Here is a 24,049-nt window from a genome sequence, read left to right as displayed (position 1 = left end):
TAGCTGAGAAGTTGAGTGCACTGGAGAGAATGGATGCTTGGCATCTTGTAGAACTCTTACATGGTAAAAATGTGGTTAGGTGTAAGTGTGTCTACAAGATTAAAACTAAGGAAGATGGGTCAATTGAGATTTACAAGGCCAAATTGGTTGCCGAAGGATATAACCAACAGTTTGAAATTGATGTTGCTGAGACATTTACCCCAGTTGCTCACATGACTATCACAAGGATTTTGCTTGTTGTTGCTGTAGTGAGGCAGTGAAATCTATGGCAGTTAGATATGGAGAATGCATTCTTAAATAGGGATTTAGATGAGGAAGTATACATGGAGTTGCCACAAGGATACTCAGATTCTCAAGGTAGAGTGTGTAAATTGAGGAGAGCTTTGTATGGGCTCAAACCATGGTTGCCAATTGAGGAAGCGGGAATGGGAAGCGATACGGGAAGCGAGGCACTTTCAAAATTTTAGGAAGCGGGAAGCGTGGGACCACTTAGGAGCGATTCAGAAATCGTCTCGGAAGCGACCTAGGAAGCGAGGGGGAAGCGAAAAAATAAAAATACAAAAAAATTGGAAAAAATGGGGGAAGCGCGCTTCCCATTAAAGTGAAGCGCTTCCCATTTAAAAGTGGCGCTTCCCCACACGCTTTGGAAGCACGACGTTTCGCGCTTCCGAAGCGCTCTTCCCCTTTTACTTAGGCGCTTCTGGTAACTCTGGCTCAAACAAGCACCATGAGCGTGGTTTAAAAAATTTAGTACTGCTCGGATTTAAGCAAAGTTATCATGATTTTGCTTTGTTTGTATCCTTTTCTATTCATGGGAAGTGTATATTACTCTTGTATGTTGATGATATGCTTATCATGAGAGATGATGTGCAGAAAATTAAAGACACCAAAAACAAATTGAGTGGCTTCTTTGAAATGAAGGATCTGAAAAATTTGAAATATTTCCTTGGTCTAGAAGTTGCATACTCAAGGAGAGGCCTTTACTTATCGCAACATAAGTATGTACTTGATCTTGTGGTAAAGACTAGACTGACAGATGACTCTAAAAGAATTGCTTCTTTGGAGGCAAATGTTAAGCTGGGCGCTACTGATGGAGAAAAGCTTGAGGATCCAGTGATATACAGACAATTAGTAAGCAGTTTGATATACCTAATATCATGTATACAGTTCATGTTGTCTATCAGTTTATGAGCTTTCCAACTTCGGTTTACCTCGTTGTGCTCAGGATCATTCGGTGTATATGAGAGACACCATGAATTTTGAGATGTTCTTTTCTTCGTCTTTTTCTACAAACCGTAGAACTTTTTGTGATTTAGGCTTTGGTCGATCATCTTTCTCTACTACCGGGTTTTGTGTTTTTCTTCGGAGCTCTTTGATCTCTTGGAAGAGAAAAAGCAAAAACGAGTTACTTTATCCATAATTGAGGCAAAATATAGAGTTATGACACAAGTTACAACTGAAATTTGGATAAGCTGGTTTTTGGGATAGCTTGGTGTTTCAGTATCTAGGAGAACCTCTTTGTATTGTGACAATATGAGTGCCATTTACATTGCAAAAAATCCTGAATCTCACGAAAGAACAAAGCATATTGAAATAGATTGTCACTTTACTAGGAATGCATATGATTGTCACGAAAGAACGGATCATTTCCCTGAAGCATGTGGGCTATACTTTCAGTTATTTCTTTCCACACTTGGGATGATTCCGCTTGCATCATCTTAAGTTTGAGGGGGAGTGTTGAATAGTGTAACTCTTGTGTTGGCTGTAATATATGCATTACTATTATTGATGCTACCCTTCTAGTCTTGTATATATAATTATTTAGAAGGGCATTTATGTACTTAGTCAGGCAGTAGAAAGTCAACAGTTGTAGTGTATCCAAAAAGGGACTTCTATATGTTGTAAGCTTCTCCTTTGAGTGTTCCTCTCTATAGCTCTCTCTTGTTTCTCTTGTACTAATCCATGCAATGTAGTTCGATTAAGATGGTGTACAGTGAAATAAGTCTGCAATTTGCTGCAAGATACTAGCTTTGTATTTAAGAGCAAACTATGTTACTGTTCTTTTTGTTCGTAAAACTTCACTGGTGCACTCTGCTCTGATTTGACAGGTCTTCAATATGTCTTATTATTTTTCTGTGCATTTGATGTATGGGTGCATGAAGGTTGTTGCACCAACATGGGCTTCGTATGTTTCTTGCTTGTAAACAGTTAAGAGTGATCATAGTAAAAATATTGGTATAAGTGGTTTGATTCTTCAGAGCAGCACAAGATTCTTCTTTTTCCTTTGTATTCTGAGGGAAATTTTCGCTTTTAACTTGCATCAGTTCTAAAGTTTACACCTCTATGAAAATTAATTTTCATAAAATATCACATGCTGAATATCTGCATTGGCTGTATGCATGTAACACAGGTTCCATGTCAGGTCTACCATTTTGGGTAGGCATGTGGGCCATGAATCTTAGGTGATGTGAATCCCATTCTCAATAACAAACTTGGTAGAGCAAAGTGTTGTAGTTGTTTTAACCATCTTGTGCGAGTACTAAAATTTTGTGGGGAATTTAACCATCTGCCTTGGATTATAAGACATTAAAAATATAAAAGTATCGATACAGGTACAGCTATATATGCATGTGCATATATATATATGTAATTATGTATGTATTTATGTATATATTTTTCAGAAAAGGCATGCATATATGCATAGATGTATCTATGCATGTGCATGTGTGTATGTCTCTCTCTCTCTCTCTCTCTCTCTATATATATATATATATATAAAGTCTATGTCACATGGATACGGAGGCGGGAACAAGACACTATGCAGATATGCTTGGTACAATACTACAACTCTAAACAATTAGGACATGGGGCATGGCTGCACACACAAATAGATGCATGTATGTGTGTATGCACCTATAAAATAACACTTTTTAAATCACTATAATTAGGAACATCAATTAGTTAAAATTGGAATCTAATGTAATTGATGACATGGGACACGACTGCACACACAAATAGATGCATGCATGTCTGTATGCACGTATAAAAAAACACTTTTTAATTCACTATAATTAGGAACATCAATTAGTTAAAATTGGAATATAATGTAATTGATGACAAATTTTAAAAGAAAAATAACATAAGTGTACAAAATATGTAAATAAGATCATAAAAGGAAGTAGATAAAGTTTATGACATAATGTTGACTTGTATTCAAAACTGGTTTGCCCATGAAGTGCCCTGGAGTGTACATGAAATGTCCGAGTGACTTGATGTGTTGACACAGGATCCACATGCTAAGTGAAGTGTCTATGTGACATATTATATATTTAAATTGAATAAAATATCTCATGAAATTTTTTCGATTAACAACAGCTGATTAGCACTGTTATATTCTGAATCTGTTTATCTGTTGATGGAGTAGAATAATGCACATGGAGGTTGATACATGCAGGGGAATTAACTGAATGTTCATCGGTATTCATCTGAACCTGTGTCACAAAGTCACAGCAAAAAGGACACAGGGTACCATTTTTTGGCATTTTTATGTCAGAAGAGTGAGAAATGAAAGGATACTGAATTGGTCAGTTGAACATGGTAACCTTACCAACTGAATTTGGAGCACTGGGGACCCAACATTTGAGTTATAAATATAGCCCTAATGGTTAATATAGTGGTGGGGCTTGTATATGGGAGACAAGCCTGTGAAAATCTCTATATAAAAGGAGAATTTGTGTGCAAACACAAATTTAGAAACAAGAAGTGTGCACAAAGGCACAAGGAGAACTCTCACAAGTGCACAAAGGCACAGATACACATGCACAAGGGCATAAAAAATATGACTTTCAATATATTGAATCCCAAAGGGTTTTTTACAAAAAACATATTAGGCTAGAGGGGGATCACCCCTATATATACACTTGGAGAAGTAGGGGGGCTCCAACATATACGTTGGAGTCCCTCCAACGATTATAAATATAACCGTTGGATGGGGGCTCCGACGTATATGTTGTGCCCCCCCCCCCAATGCACAACATTGAATAAAAAACAAAAATAAAAAGAAAGACAAAAAAAGAAATAAAAAGGAAAGAAAATATAATCATATTCTCAAATGAGAATATGCGTAAAATATAGGAAATGACCGATATACCCCTATTAGATTTGAAATATATATATATATGTATATGTATCTCTCTATATATATGAATATATATATATATAAAAGACCATTACATTTTAACACCCACCCTCAAACTTAGGGTGACACAACCGAAAGTTTGCCAAGAAGGAAGTTAAATCTTGAAGAGCACAACGCTTTGGTGAAGAAGTCTGCCAGTTGATATTATGATGTTACATATAGGAGGTCTATGGTTCTTCTTAAGTACTCTTCACGAACATAGTGGCAGTCTATCTCAATATGCTTCGTGCGCTCATGAAATGTGTGATTTTTGGCAATGTAAATTGTACTTTTATTATCATAACATAGTTTTGTGGGCTCTTGAACTTGAATATTCATATCTTTCAGCAAGCTGCGAATCCAAACAATCTCCATGGTAGTAGATGCTATGACTCTATATTCGGCTTCTGTGGATGAGAGTGAGACCTTCTGTTGTTTCTTGCATCTCCAAGAAATTAAAGATTCTCCTAAAAAGATGCAAAAAACAGTGGTGGAGTGACGATTATTCAGGTCACCTCCCCAATCAGTGTCAATATAAGCAATTAAATTCAATTAAGAAGAAGAAGATAGAAATACCCCCTTGTTTACTGTACCCTTTATGTATCTGATGATGCGGAGAATGACGCTCATATGAACTGTAGTAGATGCATGTTGAAATTGACTAATAACATGTACTGCATGAGAGATATTAGGCCTCATTATGCTGAGATACGTTAAAGATCCAACCAGTTTCCTGTAAGGTGTGGGATCTTTTAGGAGAATCCCATCATCAATCTTCTTCTTTGAACCTACTATTTTAGGAGTTTCACAGACCTTATCATATGTGATTCTTGATCTGTCAAGAATCTCACAATCAAGTTTAGTTTGAGACAAAAAATAGCCTCTATGAGAATATGCAACCTCAATTCCCAAAAAATATGTCATAAATCCTAAGTCCGACATTTCAAAATTTGAAGTCAAGATAGTTTTAATGTTTTTGATTCCTTTGGTATATATCATCACTTGTTATTGACATATCATCAACATATAACAGTAATATAACAATCCCTGCATCAGATTTCTTAACAAACAATGCAATATCAATATAGCATGAAGTGAAGCCATTTTCTATCATTACATTATTAAATCTATCGTGTCAAGCTTTGGAGGCTTGTTTCAAGCTATAGAGAGCTTTATGAAGACGAAAAACTTTATTTTTAGGGATTTCCATACCAGGTGGAGCATCCATATAGACTTCTTCGTTAAGATCTTCATTTAAAAAAACATTTTTGACGTTCATTTGAAAAATATTTCATTTTCTAATTGAAGCAATGGTGATGAGACATTTGACAGTAACCATACATGCTATTGGAGCAAATGTCTCTTCATAGTCAATCCCATATTCTTTTCTATACCCTTTAGCTACTAAGCGAGCTTTATACTTCTCAAGAGATCCATCACTCTTGGTTTTGACTTTGAACACTCATCGGCATCCTATAGTTTTCTTTCCATTGGGAAGCGTTTGAAATTCCCAAGTGTCAGCTTTTCTAAGCGTTTTGAGTTCACTCTCCATGGCTTCTCTCCATTCGACACATCTTTTGGCCTCTTTAAAGTTTTTTTGTTCAAAATATGAGTGAATGACACTTAAACAAGCCCGATATTTAGGAGAGAAAGAATCAAAGGGTACAAATCTAGAAGGAGTTTTTCTAGTTCTTTCGGTTCTTTTAGGAATTATATCATGTGTGGAGATAAATTTGCTAGGTTCACTATATTGTTCAATAGCACTTCTAAAGATACTTCTATCTCTATGATTATAGGTGATAGGGTCTCTAGTTATATTTTTTTCTTGAGGGAGGAGAGTTAAAATCATTGTTGTTTTCAACCAATTCTTTGTCACTATCATATGTTAATTCATCGTCACTAGAGATATCATCATCTTTAGATAATAAATCAAATAGAAAGAAATAGTCAGCATTATCTAAGTGTGATTCATTCTTTTCAAAACCACTATCATTTTTCAAAAACGTTACATTTCTTGAGACATATAACTTATCATTTTTAGTATCATAAGATCGAAATCCTTTTTGGGTTTCAGAATAGCCAAGAAATGCACAAGGAATGACTTTTGGTGAGTGTTTATCATTTTTGTCTGTAAGAACAAAGCACTTACAACAAAAAATTCTCAATCTATTATAATCGGGTTCTTTTCCATATAGAGTCTCAAAAGACGAAATTTTATCTAAATTTTTGGATGGAAGACGATTAATAAGATAAACGGATGCAAGAGCTGCCTCGGCCCAAATTTTTTTTAGAATGCCTTGGGATATAAGAAGAGTTCTAGTGGTTTTAATGATATGTCTATGCTTCCTTTCGGCCAACCCATTTTTTTTTGGGGTCTTAGGACACGATCTTTGATGGACAATACCATAGTCTTCAAAATATTTCTTAAATTCATTGGAAAGATATTTGCCTCTGTAATTGGTCCTAAATATCTTTAAATTACTATTAAATTTATTCTTTATTATCATATGATATGATTTAAAACATGAAAAAACTTCATGCTTATGTTTAAGAAAATATATCCAACAATATCGAGAAAAATCATCCATTAAAATCACATAATAGGCAAAGCCTCCCTTGGATATGATGGGTGCCAATCCCCAAACATCCGAATGAATAATTTGAAAAGGTTTTGTGGTAAACATAGATCTTTGTTCAAAAGGCATACTTCTCATTTTTTCAAGAATACAATCATTACAAGAGAAAGTATTTTTACAAAGATTTTTAATAAAATGCAAATAGAATAACTTGGTGATGTTGGGATGACCAAGTCTTTTGTGCCAATCATTTATGTCTTTATGTTGGGTCACATTACAAAAAATAGTTTTAGGGATTTGAGGAGAGTCCACATAGTACAAGTCTCCCTTCCTAGAGCCTTCCCCAATCAAATTCCCGGGCCGGTGATCCTGTATTAAACACTTATTAGATGAGAATTGAATGTCACATCCAAGGTCCAAGAGTTGAGAGACGGAAAGTAAGTTCAAATTTATTTTTTATATAAATCTAATTTTGGAAATAAAGAAATTTTGGGTTTCAAAGTTTTTGATCCCCTTAATTTCAAGAGAAGTGTCATCCGCGTTTGAAACAAAAGAAAGTGACAAATTTTTAGAATATTCAGAAAGAGAAGAAATGTTTGGAGACATATGAAATGAAGCACCCGAGTCCAAAAGCCAAGAGGTTTTACCTATAGGGGAAAGAGTAAATACGACGGCACCGGAAATGGCTCCCTTAAGAAGAGGCTGAAGAGCTTTCATAATTTGATTTAGAGAGAGAGAGCTCTATTTGTGGAAGTAGATGTATTTTCTTTTTTTTTGTGGTTGGGATGTGGTTGCCATAGCCAATAATTTCTTCCATTTGGGACAAACCGGTTTGATGTGTCCTGATTCCTTGCAAAAGTGACACACAAATTTGCTATAATCCCTTCTTCCGCCTTGTTCACCATTGGATCCTTGATTTTGATTTTTAAAATAAGGAGGTTTATATGTCTTCAAGTTGTTTTCGGGCCTAGAAACGACATTCACTCTATTACATTCTTCTTGATTTGTAGTCATTGCAAGAACACTTGGATTTTGCTTGCTAATGCCCATACGAGTTTTCTCTTCACTTAATTTTGTAATGACGTCTTCAAGAGAGAGAGAGAGGTGAAGGAGGATAGAAGAGAAGATCTAATTTGCTCAAACTCGGGCCTTAGCTCATTCAAAAAATTAAAAAACCGATCTTCTTCTAATTGTTTATGACGAAGCTCTATGGCTTCTCCACTCCATTTTGGTTCGAGCATAGCAAGCTCATCCCAAATGGAAGAGAGTTCGGCAAAATACTCCTTTATAGTCATTTCCCCTTGGAGAAGAGTTAAGGCTCTCTTTTGGAGATAATACTTATGAGACAAGTCCCTAGAAGTGTACATCTTTTCAAGGTAATCCCATTCTTGAGATGCCTTTTTGAACTTTATAATATTGACGTTGATTCTTGTCTTAATGGAATAGAAGATTCATGACAAGATTTTGAAGTTTTTTATTTCCCACTCCTCATGTTTTTTGCTATATTCTTCAAGAGCCTTAGTTCTTTCATCTCCCTCAAGAATTTTGATCTCTCCTATTTCAACCAAGGTGATTTTAGGCTCCGGTTTTAGAATCGAGCCTTGAACGTAACCCCAAAGCCCTTTTCCTTTAATATGGGCTTCCATATTTCCGGCCCATACGTGATAATTGGAGTCATTAAACTTAAAGCCAAGAGAGAAATGGGAGTCTTTTGCACCCATAAGAGAGGTAAGATGCAAGAAAATGATACGCACCACAATAAGATTTTAAATCTTATTTGCTGTAGTAATCATCTAAAATATTGGATGGAGAAGAGTCTTCAAGCCAATCACCAAAAAGTTGAAGGCACACTTTTCGAGACACTCGATGTTGTAAAGAACCACAAGGTTTTCTTTCTCCAGACAACCTTGCTTTGATACCATGTGAAAATCTCTATAAAAAAGGAGAATTTGTGTGCAAACACAAATTTAGAAACAAGGAGTGTGCACAAAGGCACAAGGAGAACTCTCACAAGCGCACAAAGGCAAGGATACACATGCACAAGGGCATAAAAAATATGACTTTCAATATATTGAATCCCAAAGGGTTTTTTACAAAAAGCATATCAGGCTAGAGGGGGATCACCCCTATATATACACTTGGAGAAGTGTGTGTGTGTGTGGGGGGGGTGGGGGGGGGGGCTCCAACATATACGTTGTAGTCCCTCCAACGGTTATAAATATAACCGGTGGAGGGGGGATCCAACATATATGTATATATATACTTAGATAGATACATATACATATATACTATATATATGTATATGTATCTCTCTCTCTCTCTCTCTCTATATATATATATATATATATATATATATATATATATATAAAGACCATTACATTTTAACAAATCCATGGTCTCGACATCTTAAAGGAGAATACTGTTGAAGAGAAGGCCCTTGGATATGGGAGATTAACAGTATATGAAAAAGGGGATCTGGACTATAGCCAGATTGGATGGGATTCCTAGATTACTTCTAGTGTTGAATAAAACCCCAACTAGGCAATGGGAACACTATTTGGTTTTGGATTGGATTACTCTAACTTAGCTGAGGTTTATCTAGCCTTATTTGGTATAGCAAAACAGCTAGATTGCTTGGTGAAAGACTTTTGGGAGCATGGCCAGGGATGGAGCCTTCTTTCTAAAGGAATGCTTAAGGATAATGAGTTTATTGACTGGCTGGAAGTAACGAAGAAGCTGGAAAGTTCTAAACCTGAGGAGAATAAGCCAGATGGTGCACTAGGGTGCTGCAATGCAAATGGTGTATGAAAAAGCTAGAAAATTCTAAACCCGAGGAGAATAAGCAAGATGGTGCACTTGGGTGATGCAGTGCAAATGGTGTCCTTGCCAGAGTTACTGGAAGCTTCTTAGATAGGTGGGAAGCCCACTTCCTAGAAACTCGCTTTGGAAGCGCGATACTTCTTGCTTCCGAAACTTGATGAGAATCTCTATTCTCCCATGCTTCTCCTATACTTTCCACACGTTTGATCTATTCTTCTTATATGTTCTCTCACTCTACTTTTCTTGTTTTTTGTGTTTCATCTCACGCTTCTCACTCACTTCTACGTGATTTCTCTAATTTGGCAGTCATCATTTTTAGATTTTGTTAAAAATTTAATTCTTATACTAAAATATCATGAAATTTAAGAATAGTAACTTTTATTATAGTTTTTATTTGTGTTCCATTTTGATTCACATTCAATTCTGATATTGATTTTTTTTATTCCTAGCTTCCGCTTTCGTTTCTTGCTTCCACTTCCTAGTCTGGAAACCTTGGTCCTTACCCTTCAGCTAGAACGAGGACTTTTGCTTGGTTAATTGTGATGGGTAAGGTACTAACCCAAACAAAACTAAGAAGGGATTCTAAGGCCTAGTAGATGCACTTTATGTTTCAAAGAGGAAGAATCAACTTTACATCTGTTTTGGAGCTGCAAATTCTTCCATCAGCTTTAGAAACTGGCATGATAGAATTTTTGGTTAGAGGCAGAAGTCTTTATCAATATACGTGACCTTTTACTAGGTTAAGTTAATCTAATGAAAAACAAAAAATGAAGGGTTATATGGAGGTGCTGGCTGCTGTCAGCATGGTGGGCTACTTGGAAGGAGAAACAGTCAACTTTCAGGAAATGCTCTCTCATTATTTGTGTAAACGACAAAGACATCATGGGTGACATGTTTACTTCTGCCATAGACAAATGGAGAGGGACTGATTTATCTTGGTTGAAATATATGTTCAATGTTAATTAGTGTCATTCCTCTTTTAGGTGGGTGCCAACTTGTCAACCAACATACTGTAACCTTCATGATTTTAATAAAAATTTTACGTCTTTCAGAAAAAAAAGAAAACATGAAAAAATTATTTTTTTTGAGAAAAAGATTTCTAAGACCACTTAAACCAACCTTATTTTGAAGTTTGAAGCAGCACTAGCTACTTTGTTTATTAGCAAATTCAAATGAGACTAAAAGGAAAAAGTTATAAGCTGCCTCTGAAAACTGATGTTAGAATTATTAATGATAAATTCAGCTTGGCATGAATAGTTGTTCAAATGAAGGTTGACAGATACAGGAGATCTTCCAGAGCCAGTGTTTCTTTCTATACTGGTGGTGATGGTGTTTGGCAGGAGGACAAAGTAAATTTTGTTATCAAGGGGGAAAAATAAGTATAGATCATATTCCAGGTTGTATGTAATAAAAATTGGTTCCTACATTCCCAAATGCTCGAGCAATGTTTCTGACAACCTGCAAAACCTTACCATTATTAGTTAAATTTTTAAATTTAACTATTTAGGACTCTGATAGAAGTTTAACAATCTATTTCTGAAATAAAGTTTCCATTTAGTTTCTTTTTGGTTCTTGTTTACGGCATTAAAATTACCTGTTTTACCAGGTTTTATAGAACTATTATGTGCTAAATTAATTTCCTGGCAGAAAGGTGATTTCTCTAGCATTCTATGTGAAACTAATTGAAATAGTCCATAAGCTTTGGAATAAATCAAAGATGATAATGTCATAATTGCAGTAATAGCTTCCTAGAAAACAAAGTTCGACAGTTTTCATTCTTCTGAAAGGGGAAGAAAGAAGAATTGTCATGGTACAGGCAACACAGACTCTGTACACATGCATCAAAATTTGATTTTATATAAAGGGATTAAATAACAAATGAGTAAAGCATTAGAAGCATATCAAATGGGAGGAGAAAACATCTGTCATCTATTAATTGGTAGATAATACATGTATGACACAGGTTAATAAGACTAGTTTATGTGTGAAAAGAAAACTAAAATTAAAATTTGACTGAAGTATTAGAATCAGATCAAATAGGTGGCAAGCCCATCCAAAATCTATTAATGGGTAGATAATACATATAATATACAAGTAAGATGAATGCCTTTTGTCATTTGTGCAGGTTTGTTCAGATATGTGAGACACAATAGCTATCTAGTAAAGGATTTCCCTTATGGTCAAAAGTAGATGAGACAAATTATGAAGGGGAGTTAGTCGTGTGATCATATCATGTATTAGCAGAAAAAATAAGATCAAAGGTGTGATATGAATTTTAAATCCATATGCATGAACTGGGACACTTTCTCTTCTTCATAAGAAAATGTTGGTTAGGATGTTGTACCTATGCATTTTACCTTAACATGATGACCTACGTTTCCTTTTGATCTATATACAGTAAATTTATGACCGCTAGCATATAATGGGTTGGGCTAGGCTTACTAGAAGATTGACTTTTCAGCAGCTAGTCATCTTTCTTTTATTTGATTTCTGATCAAATTTGATGGATATTTTTATTGTCTCAATGAAATTTGTGCAATAATTTTATTGAAGCTGGGTTATGGTCCAACCAAGACTGGAAATGCTTAAAATATTTGTATGATTAAGTGATTTTCTCCTTAGATTTGGATGAACTCTTTTCTGGTTGCATTTGTTCACTTGAAGTCTTTTGTAAGTCTTTACCTTGTTTGGTGAATTTGGATATGTTTCTAACATATAATTTCATGTTGTCTCCTTCAGTATGAAACCCATGAAACATCCGCTGGCAGTTCCCAAAGCTCAGAACCTGGAGCTACTGACAGTGATTCAGTCAAAGGTGACAAGAAGTTTGTGGATAATGTCCGACATGTGTCCTTGTCACAAGCTCAACGTTGCATGTCCCTTTACTTTGCCTTGTGTACTAAGGTTTGTATGTGATATTTTCCTTCTGCTTCGTCCATTGTGTAGATGAGAAAACCTTTTCTTTCTTCTTGTACATTTCTTTATCTTGTTAACAGCAGATATTGTCTTTGTAGAAACCAAGCCTTCTCCAACTTGTCTTTGGTATTTATGGACGGGCTCAAAAAGCTGTCAAGCAGGTCCTTTGTTTTTTTTTCCTCCTTTGGCTCTTTTGTAATTCAGAAGTATACCTTTGTTTGGATGTGCATTAGTTAATCTCTATCTGGAGTTTTTGGACTAGCTAATTCTAATTTGCTATAGTGATTTCTATGGTGCAGGTGATTCATAGGCATATCCCTATTCTTGTGAGAAACATTGGGTTATCATATTCTGTGTTATTACATATAATTTCTGAACCACCACAAGGGAGTGAAAATCTATTAATAGTGGTAATATTCTTTATCCTTCATTCAATGCGATCAACCAGATCTGTTACTTTTCCTAACTGTCTCTTCCTTTTCCTGTACTTGAAATCTATTAATATTGCTAACAGTCTTTATCCTTCATTCAATGAGATCAACCAGATCTGTCAACTTTTTTCCTAACCATCTCTTCCTTTTCTTGGAATATTGATGCTATCTATCTCTGTTAGGTATTGCAAACGCTGACTGCTGAATGCACATCTTCTCCCGATCTGATTGCTACGGTCAAACAATTATATGAGACCAAACTGAAGGTTCCTTTCTTTTAAGATACTTGCTCATTTTTTCGATTTTGTTAAAATAAAGACAGCTACTCACTGTCCTCTCTCTTGACATACAGTTACTCAGCCTTTCTTTTTAACCTTTTATATAAGTCCATTTGCTTGTGTTGCTTTTGCAGGACGCAGCTATTCTTATCCCCATACTTTCTTTGCTTTCTAAAGATGAGGTTCACATCTACAATCCTGTTACTTGTTTCTTGTATTTTACCCTTGTAAAAATTTCTATCCACATTTATTATCTAATATTTCTAGTTTATAGAATGCTTTCCTTCATGCAAGAAAGTATTTTCTCCTTGCTGGCTGTAACTCCAAGGTTGGTTCTTTACAGTTTTGCATCAACCTACTGACAGCTCAAGTTTTCTCTTCTATATGACTCAGTGTGCACTTGTGAAGCGTACTATGCATAATGGTCTGTGTCTGTGAATTTGGATGCATGTAAGGCATTAGCTGAGTTTCTAGTTTCATGTATAACTTGTATGCTCACTATTGAGCAGTTGACATGAATAGCAGAGAACTGTTAATCTTCTAAACATGACAAAACTAATGGCTTTATTTCTTTAGCTCTGAGTTGTCCGCTTTTGGAGAAATGCTGTATTAGAACATTCTAGAACCTCAGCAATGTTTGATGGGCTGAGAGACCACACAAAAAGTGAATCTCTTAAAAGTAAATCTTTATATAATTGAATTGTAAGTGATTCTACAGTAATTGCTAATATAGAGAAAGTTGTCTGCATTCTTGCATGTCTCTTTTTGCTATGTGGTTAGGGGGGTGGGGGGAGGAGGAGAAATTGGAATCCTGAAAGCTGATTGTATGCCATAACATGTGGACATGGAAGCAAAAGCAAGAGCTTAAAAGAGGCATGGCACAAAAATGGCGCTCTTAAAAAGAACTTTTGATAAAGTTTAAGAGATCCAACAGTGATCAGTAACATGGATAAATAATTTAGATACGGAAATGGACTCCCTTTCTCGTTCATCATGTGCTTCAAGTGTGTTCTCTATTAGAAATTTGCATTTTTTTATTTTACTGTCATCTATATGCTTGCATGCTGCCAACCATTTCATTATATTGGTTACCACAGATTTAATATTTTCCGGTTATAAAAAAGAAGCGGGGGATTGGTTTCTTGTTAGTGAGTGAAATAAGGGGACACAAATCAGTTGCGCCTTTCTGTAAACTTTTCCTAATGAGTTTCTATTATATTCTATCATGATCTTACCTTGTTGTGCTTGTGCATTTGGGTAAATAATGCTGTTTAAATTGATCTGTTCCATGTTATGTTTACAAAGAATTAAAATTATATTCTTCAATAGTTTGTGAGTTTACTTTTTCAACCATTAATAAATAGTAAAAGGAAACTGAGTATCATAGAGCTAATCAGTCACTCAGGCCTTATCTCAGATTCAGTTAAGCTAATCGGATGTGGACCCAGATATAGGTCCAACCTTTTATCCACCAAGATTGGTAAACATGCCCAGTCAAGGCCTATTTGACGTGGATCTGATAGTTTTTCATGCTTCCAAGGAATGGATACTGTGCATGTTGAAAATAGCATAAAACAAGATCTAAATCCAAATAATGCTTATGGGGTTCAGCTGAAAGATTCAGACTGACCTGTGCCTGTCAGAAATATCCACCTGCAAGGGTTAGAGATGAGGTAAAGAGAGAAGAGAGAGAAGGTTTTCCCTCTTTTACTTAATATTTATAAGTGTTGTACATAGTATGACATTACACAAGAAGTAAAAACTAATTACAAACATGCCACCGCCCACGCATCCCAAGATGGATCCTTGGAATGTGGTGCGGGTCGGATCCATGATCCAAAACTAACAGCCTCCCTCAAGTTGAGTATGGTCTTTGATCATGCTCAACTTGCCTTTGAGTGCCCAAAACTAATGAGTGGATAATCCCTTGGTAAAGATGTCAGCAACTTGCATATCTGACCGAACATATGCAGGTTCAATTTCTTTTTCTTCCACCTTTTGCCTAACAAAATGTTGATCGATCTCGATATGCTTCGTGCGACAATGAAGGATGGGATTGAAGGCAATATTAATAGCACTCTGATTATCGCAAAGAAGCATAGAGGACGAGATTGGTTCTTGTAATTCTTGCAGTAGATGTCTCACCCATGTAACATCGGCTGTTTCTGCTGCCATTGCACGATATTCTGCTTCAGTACTAGATCGCGCCACTGCCTTTTGCTTCTTGCTACTCCATGTTACAATATTATTGCCGATAAGAATGCAATACCCCGAAACTGATCTTCGCTCGTCAGGATCACCCGCCCAGTCCGCGTCTGTGTAGGTGAATAGTTGATGCCCTGACATATAAGCTGTGTCCTTGGTGTACATCAAGCCATCTCCAATCGTACCCTTTAAATACCGAAGGATCCTTTTTACTCCTTCCATATGTACATCTGTAGGAGCATGCATAAACTGTGAAGCCTGATTGACAAAGTATGCTATGTCAGGCCTAGTGAATGTTAAGTATTGTAACATCCCTGCAACTCGACGATACAAAGTAGGATCATGATAAGTAGTGCCTTCTTTTGCACTTAGCTTATGATTTAGAAGGCAAGATGTGCTAATTGGTTTACAATTCTCCATCCCTGTAGCAAGTAAAATATCAATGGTGTACTTATGTTGGCTCAATGTAATAGTCTCATGTCGACTATCAACTTCCACACCCAAAAAATATCGCAAAGGACCCAAGTCTTTCATCTTGAATTTAGCCATCAGCATAGACTTAACCCAAGATATGTGAACCTCATCACTCCCGGTAATAATGATGTCATCAACATATATAAGCACCCAAACAATAGCTGAATCACTTTTGAATATGAACAATGAATGATCTAGGACACTTTTAGTGAACCCATGATGCTGGATCTCCGTGGAAAAACTCTCAAACCAAGATCGAGAAGCTTGTTTCAAGCCATAAAGAGAGCGTCGAAGTTTACATACCCAATTGGATGAATCATGCATACTATAACCAGGTGGCTGCTCCATGTAAACTTCTTCCTTTAGTTCACCATGCAAAAAGGCATTTTTAAGATCAAGTTGACTGAGTGACCATCCATGTTGTAATGCCAATGCAATGATAATCCTGACGGTGCCCAATTTTATGACTGGGCTGAACGTTTCATCGTAGTCCTGCCCATACTGCTGTGTGAAACCTCGTGCGACCAGACGAGCTTTATAGCGCTCAACACTGCCATCCGGTTTCTGCTTGATCTTGTACACCCATTTGGACCCTACAACATTTTTGTTATCTGGCCTTGGTACAATTTCCCATGTATTGCATTCATGCAATGCTTTCATTTCCTCATTCATCGCCTCTACCTAGGCACGGGAATGTACAACATCATGAAAAGATGAAGGTTCTGTTTCTTTGGACACTCTGGTTAGAAATGTTTGAAAATCCAAAGAAAATTTGTTATAACTTACCCAACGATCTATAGGATGTCTAATCCGAGTGGAACGTCGTAGAGAAGTCTCATCATTGACTCGATGGGCTCTACGAGAATAAATAAGACCAGAAAAATGTGAGGATGTTGTTGTAGGAGGAATGTCTTCCATATGCGGTTCCACATCGAAAGCATAGGGTTCATTGTCTGTCAATAAAGATGAATCCTCATAAGGCAACGAGTCATATAAAAGTGAGTCACTGAGCCAAGGATCATAACTGTCCTGTGTATCTGTGGAAGACGAACCCAGAGTGTCAAAATTTTCATCATCAAAAACAACATTTCTAGATACCCGAATTTTGCCTGTATGAGGATCATAACACCTGAAACCCTTATATTCATCTGCATACCCAAGAAACTTGCATTGTACAGCTCTGTCTTGAAACTTATTTCTCAATGAATGATCAATGTGAACATAACATACACAACCAAAGGATGTAGTTCTTCATATGATGGATGACAATTATAAAGAACAAAGTATGGAGAATTATCTTCAAGGATGGTCATGGGCAACCTGTTGATAACATAAACAACTGTATGGAAAGCCTCGGTCCAAAGAGAGAAGGGAATACCCACAGTGTGCATCATGCTCAAGGTTGTCTCAACAATATGCTTGTGTTTTCTCTCGGCTACTCCATTTTGTTGAGGGGTATGAGGGCAAGAAATGTTACGTGTAATGCCATGCTTCTTCAAATATTCACTAAAATCATGGGATATGTATTCTCCCCCCATCACACTGGAAATATACAACATTGGTATTGAATTGGTTTTGGACTAGTGCATGAAACTGTTTGAACAACTTGAAAACTTCATGTTTGTTTTTCATGAAGTAAATCCAACTAAAACGAGTGTAAGAATCAAGAAAGAGTACATAGTATCGAGATCCAGAAAGAGAGGCAGTGGGCGCAGGACCCCAAACATCTGAGCATATAATCTCAAAAGGTTTTGTTGCTCTTTTATTGATACTATGAAAAGGAAGTACATGACTTTTGCATAAATGACAACTTGGACATTTTGACTCTAAACTGACTGCGGGTATTAGACCTTTAGCAGACAACTTGTCAAGAAAAACTTGACTACAATGACCCAAACGAAGATGCCATAAGTCTGGCTTATTAAGTTTCAAGACTCTAGATGAGGAACTATGATCTGTGGATCGACTCAAAAATGTTGGAATGGAAGGAGCTGAAGAAGCCACGACTACGGAAGACGACGTCTTCAAAGGCACATTAGATTCTTCAAAGACGTACATGTTCCCGCGCCGTTCACCTTTAGCGAGCGTCTTCTTGGTGTGAAGATCCTTAAGATAAACAGAAGGAGTAAATTCAACGGAAGAATTTGTTTCATCAACTAATTTAGACACAGATAGAATATTCTTTTGAATAGCAGGTGTGAGTAAGACATTTGACAAGGGTAATTGAGATTCAGGCAAAGAAAGGGAGACATTTCCAGTGTGAGATATGGGGTGGTGAGATCCATCTCCTATGACTATAGTGCCATTTCCAGTGTAAGGAGTCAAGTGAGAAAATTTACCTGCATCAGAAGTAACATGTGTTGCTGCCCCTGAATCAATATACCATATACTATCATCATTTTGACGCAAGTTCATCTGATTGAAAGTAGTCATAAGGATATTTTGTACGTCCTGTGGAAGAACCTGTCCCTGAGGAGTGCGTGCAAACGTCTGAGTTGCCCTCTGCCCTGACCTCCCTGTTTTGTTCCGGTTCTGAGGATTGTACTAGCAATTTGCTTTAACATGTCCCCGCTTGTTGCATAGAAAACAAGTAGGAACATGTCCCCCTCGTGGTACACTGGCTGAGCCAAGGCCTCCTCCAGCTGGTGTAGGTAGTAATCCTCCTTTGTTTATAGTTGTTCCATTTGGACGAGGAGTAAATAAGGCTCCTGTTTGAATAGGCGTATGTGCCATCATCACAGGATGAGTATCATCTGACTCGTGTTCCTGATTTAAACTGACCTCATATTGCAAAAACTTAGATTGAAGATCATCAAAATATGGAAGAACTGAGATAACCTGGAGTGTTGTGCAAAACATGCGATATTCAGGTCCAAGGCTTCCTAATACCTGTTGTACCATGTCCTTATCTGATACAGGACTTCCAATGGCAGCTAACTGATCTGTAATAACCCTGACATCCCCCATGAACTCTGTAATAGATTTGTTTCCTTTTCGCATGGATTGGAATTGCCACTTGAGTTGCAAAGCTCGAGATTCAGAAACCTGAGAAAAGGAATGAACTAGTCCATTCCACAACTCGGCAGCAGATTGATCATCAGAAATAGTTTGTAAAATACAATCAGAAGGTGTGGAAGTTATGTAAGCAACTAATGTCTGATCCCGTTGTACCCATATGTCATAAGCAGGATTGGTGGTTCGAAGTTGACTCACCTTCCCATCTTCACCTGTTATTTCTTGCATGATATGTGTAGGTGGGGCGGGTGATCGCCCATCTAGATGCCCATAAAGACCATGACTGCGAATAAAAGACACAATCTGACGTTTCCAAAGTAAGTAGTTATCATGAGATAACTTGTGGGTCATGAGGTGAGTAAGAAAACTAGGGTTCAACATGGAATCCATGGATAACAGTGTATTGAAGAGGAGACAGCAATGCTGTGTGCTGAAAATAATATCAGCACACACGTTATTCAGAGAAAGAGGAAAACAACAATGCTGCTGTGTGCTGAAAATGATACCAGCACACACGTTACACAGAGAAAAAAAAAGATACAGCAATGCTGCTGTGTGCTGAAAATGATACCAGCACACACGTTACACAGAGAAAAGGAAGCAACAATGCTGCTGTGTGCTGAAAAAGATATCAGCACACACGTTACACAGAAAATAGTAACGTGTGAACCAGAAAAAGGGAAAGAATCAGAAATATTTTGAGGAGAAAACAAAAACTCGGCATACTGAAACAAGATGTTAAGACGTGCGTACCAGAAATATTGAGAATGAGAAGAACCAAAAAAAGAAAAACTGGAATGACGTGAAAGATTTATAAGAAAAAGGAGGAAAGAAGCAAAACTGATTAAGAAGGGACAAAAATAAACCTACGTTCTTTAGCAGCATGTGTTGGTCTTTAGAGGCCTTCTAGATGATTGATTTCTGCGCCTGTGCTCTGATACCATGTCAGAAATATCCACCTGCAAGGGTTAGAGATGAGGTAAAGAGAGAAGAGAGGTGTTGGCGGCAATAGGGTTTTCCCTCTTTTACTTAATATTTATAAGTGTTGTACATAGTATGACATTACACAAGAAGTAAAAACTAATTACAAACATGCCACGCATCCGAAGATGGATCCTTGGAATGTGGTGCGGGTCGGATCCATGATCCAAAACTAACAGTGCCAACCTGATCCAACCCATTTAACAGATGCATGTATGAGTAATCTATTGCATCTCAAGTGATAGTAACTAAGAAAAGATGAAAAGCTTTAAATTTGCACTAGTCTTGATTTTTTTTTCTATAAAATTTGCACTAGTGGTAAAATTATTTAAAGATCGGAATAAAGTGATTTGCAGTTATATATGTTAATACAGATGCAAATTTTTTCAGTTTATTCATAAACATTTCCTTAAGGTACAACGGATTTGTATCGTTATGATGAACAAGGGAAACTATTTAACAAGTACTGGTGGCAAGCACATTTACCTGTGATTTTTCTATCAGTAGAACTGATTGTTCCTTACTTCCTTATGACTTGGATCTCTAAGTCATTGAGTGTGCACTTTCTTCATGAGGTGTTCGATCCACTCTAACATTCTAGAAAATTACTCTTCAAGAACTTAAACTTTAAATGTTCATAACCCTGACTTTTATCCTTGTGGCAAATGGCTAAAGTTCAAACTTGAAGCCCCTGTAATGAATCTTACACCATTGTACTGCATGATGGTCTACTAGCCAATGCAGCATATACTTGTGGAAAAGCTTGTCAGAATGCTTTTGGACAAGTTATACATTTATGAATAAAATTTATGCTGATGTTCTCTGTACCATTTCAGGTTCTTCCTATTTTTCCTAGGCTCGTTGATCTTCCTCTGGACAAGTTCAAGGCTGCACTGGATAATATACTGCAGGTGTTCACCTCACATGCTCTACCTTTTATTTATCTTTCCATGTTAATCTGCACTTTAAAAAACTCCTCCAGAAAATGTCATTTGTTTACATAGTTGGTGGTGGCTTTCATTTATTTGTGTCTGGATTAGGTGTGTCTTGATTGGGAATGGTCTGCCTGTTCAATCATCTCTGGAAATTCTGCATGCTGCAGTAAAAAAAGAAATCCAGACTCCAAACTGTAAATGATACCTCAAGAAGTCAGCAATGCCTACTAGTGCAAGAGTACACTCACAAAGGCATATAGACAACAAGAGCAACCCATAATGTTAAAAGAGAAAATATTTTATCAGTCACAAGAACACACAAAACTTGCTTACAAAATAAGGACATCAGTCCCATATATATACACAACACAAGAAGCCCATCTAACCGTTAGAGCTTCCTAACAGCTAAGGTAGCTCTAACAGCTAGTTGGTCCTATCAATGACCAATATGGCCCTAATGGGCACACCACAAAAAATATAAAATATAAAATATAAAATATAAAATTACAAATAAAAATAGAAAAAATAAAAAATATACAAATATCCTAAATACACTCAAAGACACAATATATATATATATATATATATATATATATATATATATATATAATGTTAACACTCCCCCTCAAACTTACAATGAGATCACTGAAAGTTTGTCAAGGAGAAAATAAAACTTAGAATAAGGTAGTGTCTTGGTGAAGAAGTCCGCCAATTGATATTTAGAAGTCACATAAGACAACGATATGGTCTTCTTCGAGTACTCCTCTCGAACATAGGAGCAATACATCTCAATATGTTTAGTTCTCTCATGAAACATATAATTGTCAACAATGTAAATTATACTTGTTACCATAACAAAGCTTTGAGGGCATCATCAGGTGCACCTTCATATCTTCAAGTAGTCGCTTCAACCATACAACCTCTGATATGGTGGTGGCCATTGCTCGGTATTCAACTTTCATTGATGAAAGAGAAGCTTTTTGCTACTTTTTGCACTTTTATGATGTGAAAGTCACTTAAAAAAATACAAAAACCAGTAGTTAAGCGACGATCATTAAGATCACCTCCCCAATCAGTACACAATTGAATCTAGAAAGGAAAGATATTATAATAAAAGTTTTTTGGAAGTAGTTTTTTGAATATATCTAATTATCCTCATGACAATACTCATATGCATTGTTGTAGGTGAGTGTTGAAATTGACTCGTTGTATGAATTACATGAGAGATATCAGGCTGGATGATAGACAAATATATGAGAGCTCCAACCATTTAATGATATGATGTGAGATCCTCCATAGGAGTTCCTATTGGGACGTGAGGTTTCGGGTCAGGATCAAAATCTGGATCCAAACCCATGTTGGCAGTTTTATAATGTTTGTAATAGCCATGTGTTTTATTATTTTCCTCTTTACTTTAATGCCCCCATCTTAATTGTATTATCAAGTATATTAAATAAGGGTACTTTTGTAACTTTTTATTACTATTGATATATAGCAACCATGACCCACAATGAGGTGTGTGATTGATTCCTGCAGCCCTAATTTTTCCTTTCTCTTATCTTCCCTCTGTTGGTCTTTTTCACACGGTGAAGTGTTGCATTCTTTCATGGTATCAGAGTGTGCGATCGGATCTTGATCTTCTATTCAGTAAGTCTTCTTGGCTTTCACTTCTTTCTTATTATTTCATTCTATCGATTCCTTCTTCCCTAATACATTCTTCCTTCTATTTTTCATCTCTTTATTTGTTTTTTTTATCCTCTATTCCAAAATATCTCTACTTGTATCCTCTCTGATCACCGATAGTCCAAAATAGAGATTTCTTTCTTCTTCTTTATTGACGTTAATAAAAAAAAGGGAGCGAAGAAAACCCATTATCGTTTGGGTTGTATTTTGCTTCAATAAAATTTCCTCTTTTGTATTCTCGCTACCTATTCAAATATGAATCAAATACTCATCCTTATCCCAAAGTTTCTGGCTACCTATTCCTTTAATATTCTCATTATCTAATTCTTGTTTTTTGCTGTTTCAATTTCATTCAGATCTGAATCAAATCTCTGTTCAGGTCTGAATCAAATATTTTTCATTGTTGTTTCACTTTGGTTCAGATCTGAGTCAAATATTTCCGTTATCCCAAAGATTTCTTCAGTTATTTCCATTACAAACTCTTTCATATTTGTTTTATTATTGTCTTACCTGTTTGCTGCTAATAAAAATGATTATTTGTTATCTTTTCTGATCTGATATACCAAAACAAAAACAAAAAAAAAAACAAAAAACGTAGTCAGACTTGTGGGTGTCAGCAGCAAGTGTCGGCAGAAATTTCCTATCTTGAATTGTTCAGACATGGAATCCTCATCTTCATCTGTTCTCTCAGCTAGCTTTCTTAATCAGCTAGTTTCTGAAAAGTTAAGCATATGATTTTTTTTGACGTGGAAGCGTCAAATAATTCTCTTTATTTATAGCCAAGATCTCTCTGGACACTTGGATGGATGAGTCAAGACTCCAACAAAATTCATTTTGCGGAAAGAAAAGAATGAAAAAGGGTTGTGGTTGCTACTGGGCACGTTCGAAATTCAGATTTTGTTTCTTGGATGAAACATGATCAAGCACTAGTTGCTTATATCACGTCTACGCTATCACAAGAGATTTTGAACAACATTCCTGACTGCACAACCATGGAATTATGGGGTAGGCTTGTGCAGACATATTCCCAAGTCTTAGAGGCAAGGGTGATGTTTTTGAAGAAAGAATTTTTGAATATTAAGGACTCTATGTCCATTATCGAGTATCTTAACAAGATGAAAGAGATTACAAATCAACTTGCCATGGTCGGATATGAGGTTACGAGGTTCCTGATAAGGACAAGTTACAACAGGCCCTAAACGGATTAGGACCTGAATACAGTGTTTTTTTATACCACCTTATCTTGTTTCAATGCTCTTCCTATATTTGAAGCCTTATTGCTAAAGCTTCTTCAATTTAAAATGAGTTTGACAGGTACAACGGAAAGTTCATCAGGTTCTGCAAATAATCATCAGGTGCTTATGTCGAATACCCAATTCAGAAGAGGAAGAGGAGGTATGAGAGGAGGATGAGGCAGAGGCCGGGGAGAAAATCAGGGAGGTCGTAGACTTCTCCCACTCTCGAATACTCTCATTTCTTACGCAGATAAAAGGATTTCCACTTGTTATATCTGCAAGAAGTCGGGACATGTCAAAGCTAACTGTTGGTACAAAGAAGA

The 24,049-nt window shown here is 36.5% G+C and overlaps 1 protein-coding gene across 1 annotated transcript in view; it reads left to right on the top strand.

Moving 5' to 3' along the window:
* The window catches only part of LOC149844800 (uncharacterized), a 93,665-nt gene that overhangs the window by 47,223 nt on the left and 22,393 nt on the right, over positions 1–24,049 (top strand). Inside the window, exons 15-20 of the mRNA XM_089995288.1 lie at positions 12,313–12,477; positions 12,588–12,650; positions 12,789–12,899; positions 13,103–13,186; positions 13,333–13,380; positions 20,710–20,784. Of these exons, the coding sequence (XP_089851414.1) occupies positions 12,313–12,477; positions 12,588–12,650; positions 12,789–12,899; positions 13,103–13,186; positions 13,333–13,380; positions 20,710–20,784 (546 nt within the window). The remainder of the gene's footprint in view (positions 1–12,312; positions 12,478–12,587; positions 12,651–12,788; positions 12,900–13,102; positions 13,187–13,332; positions 13,381–20,709; positions 20,785–24,049) is intronic.

This window comes from Nuphar pumila, chromosome 2 (genome assembly GCF_984573655.1).
Source record: "Nuphar pumila chromosome 2, dmNupPumi1.hap1.1, whole genome shotgun sequence".
NCBI classification, from domain to species: Eukaryota; Viridiplantae; Streptophyta; class Magnoliopsida; order Nymphaeales; family Nymphaeaceae; genus Nuphar; species Nuphar pumila.
Note: the sequence above shows the minus strand (reverse complement) of the source record. Positions and strands in the feature narration are given on the sequence as shown.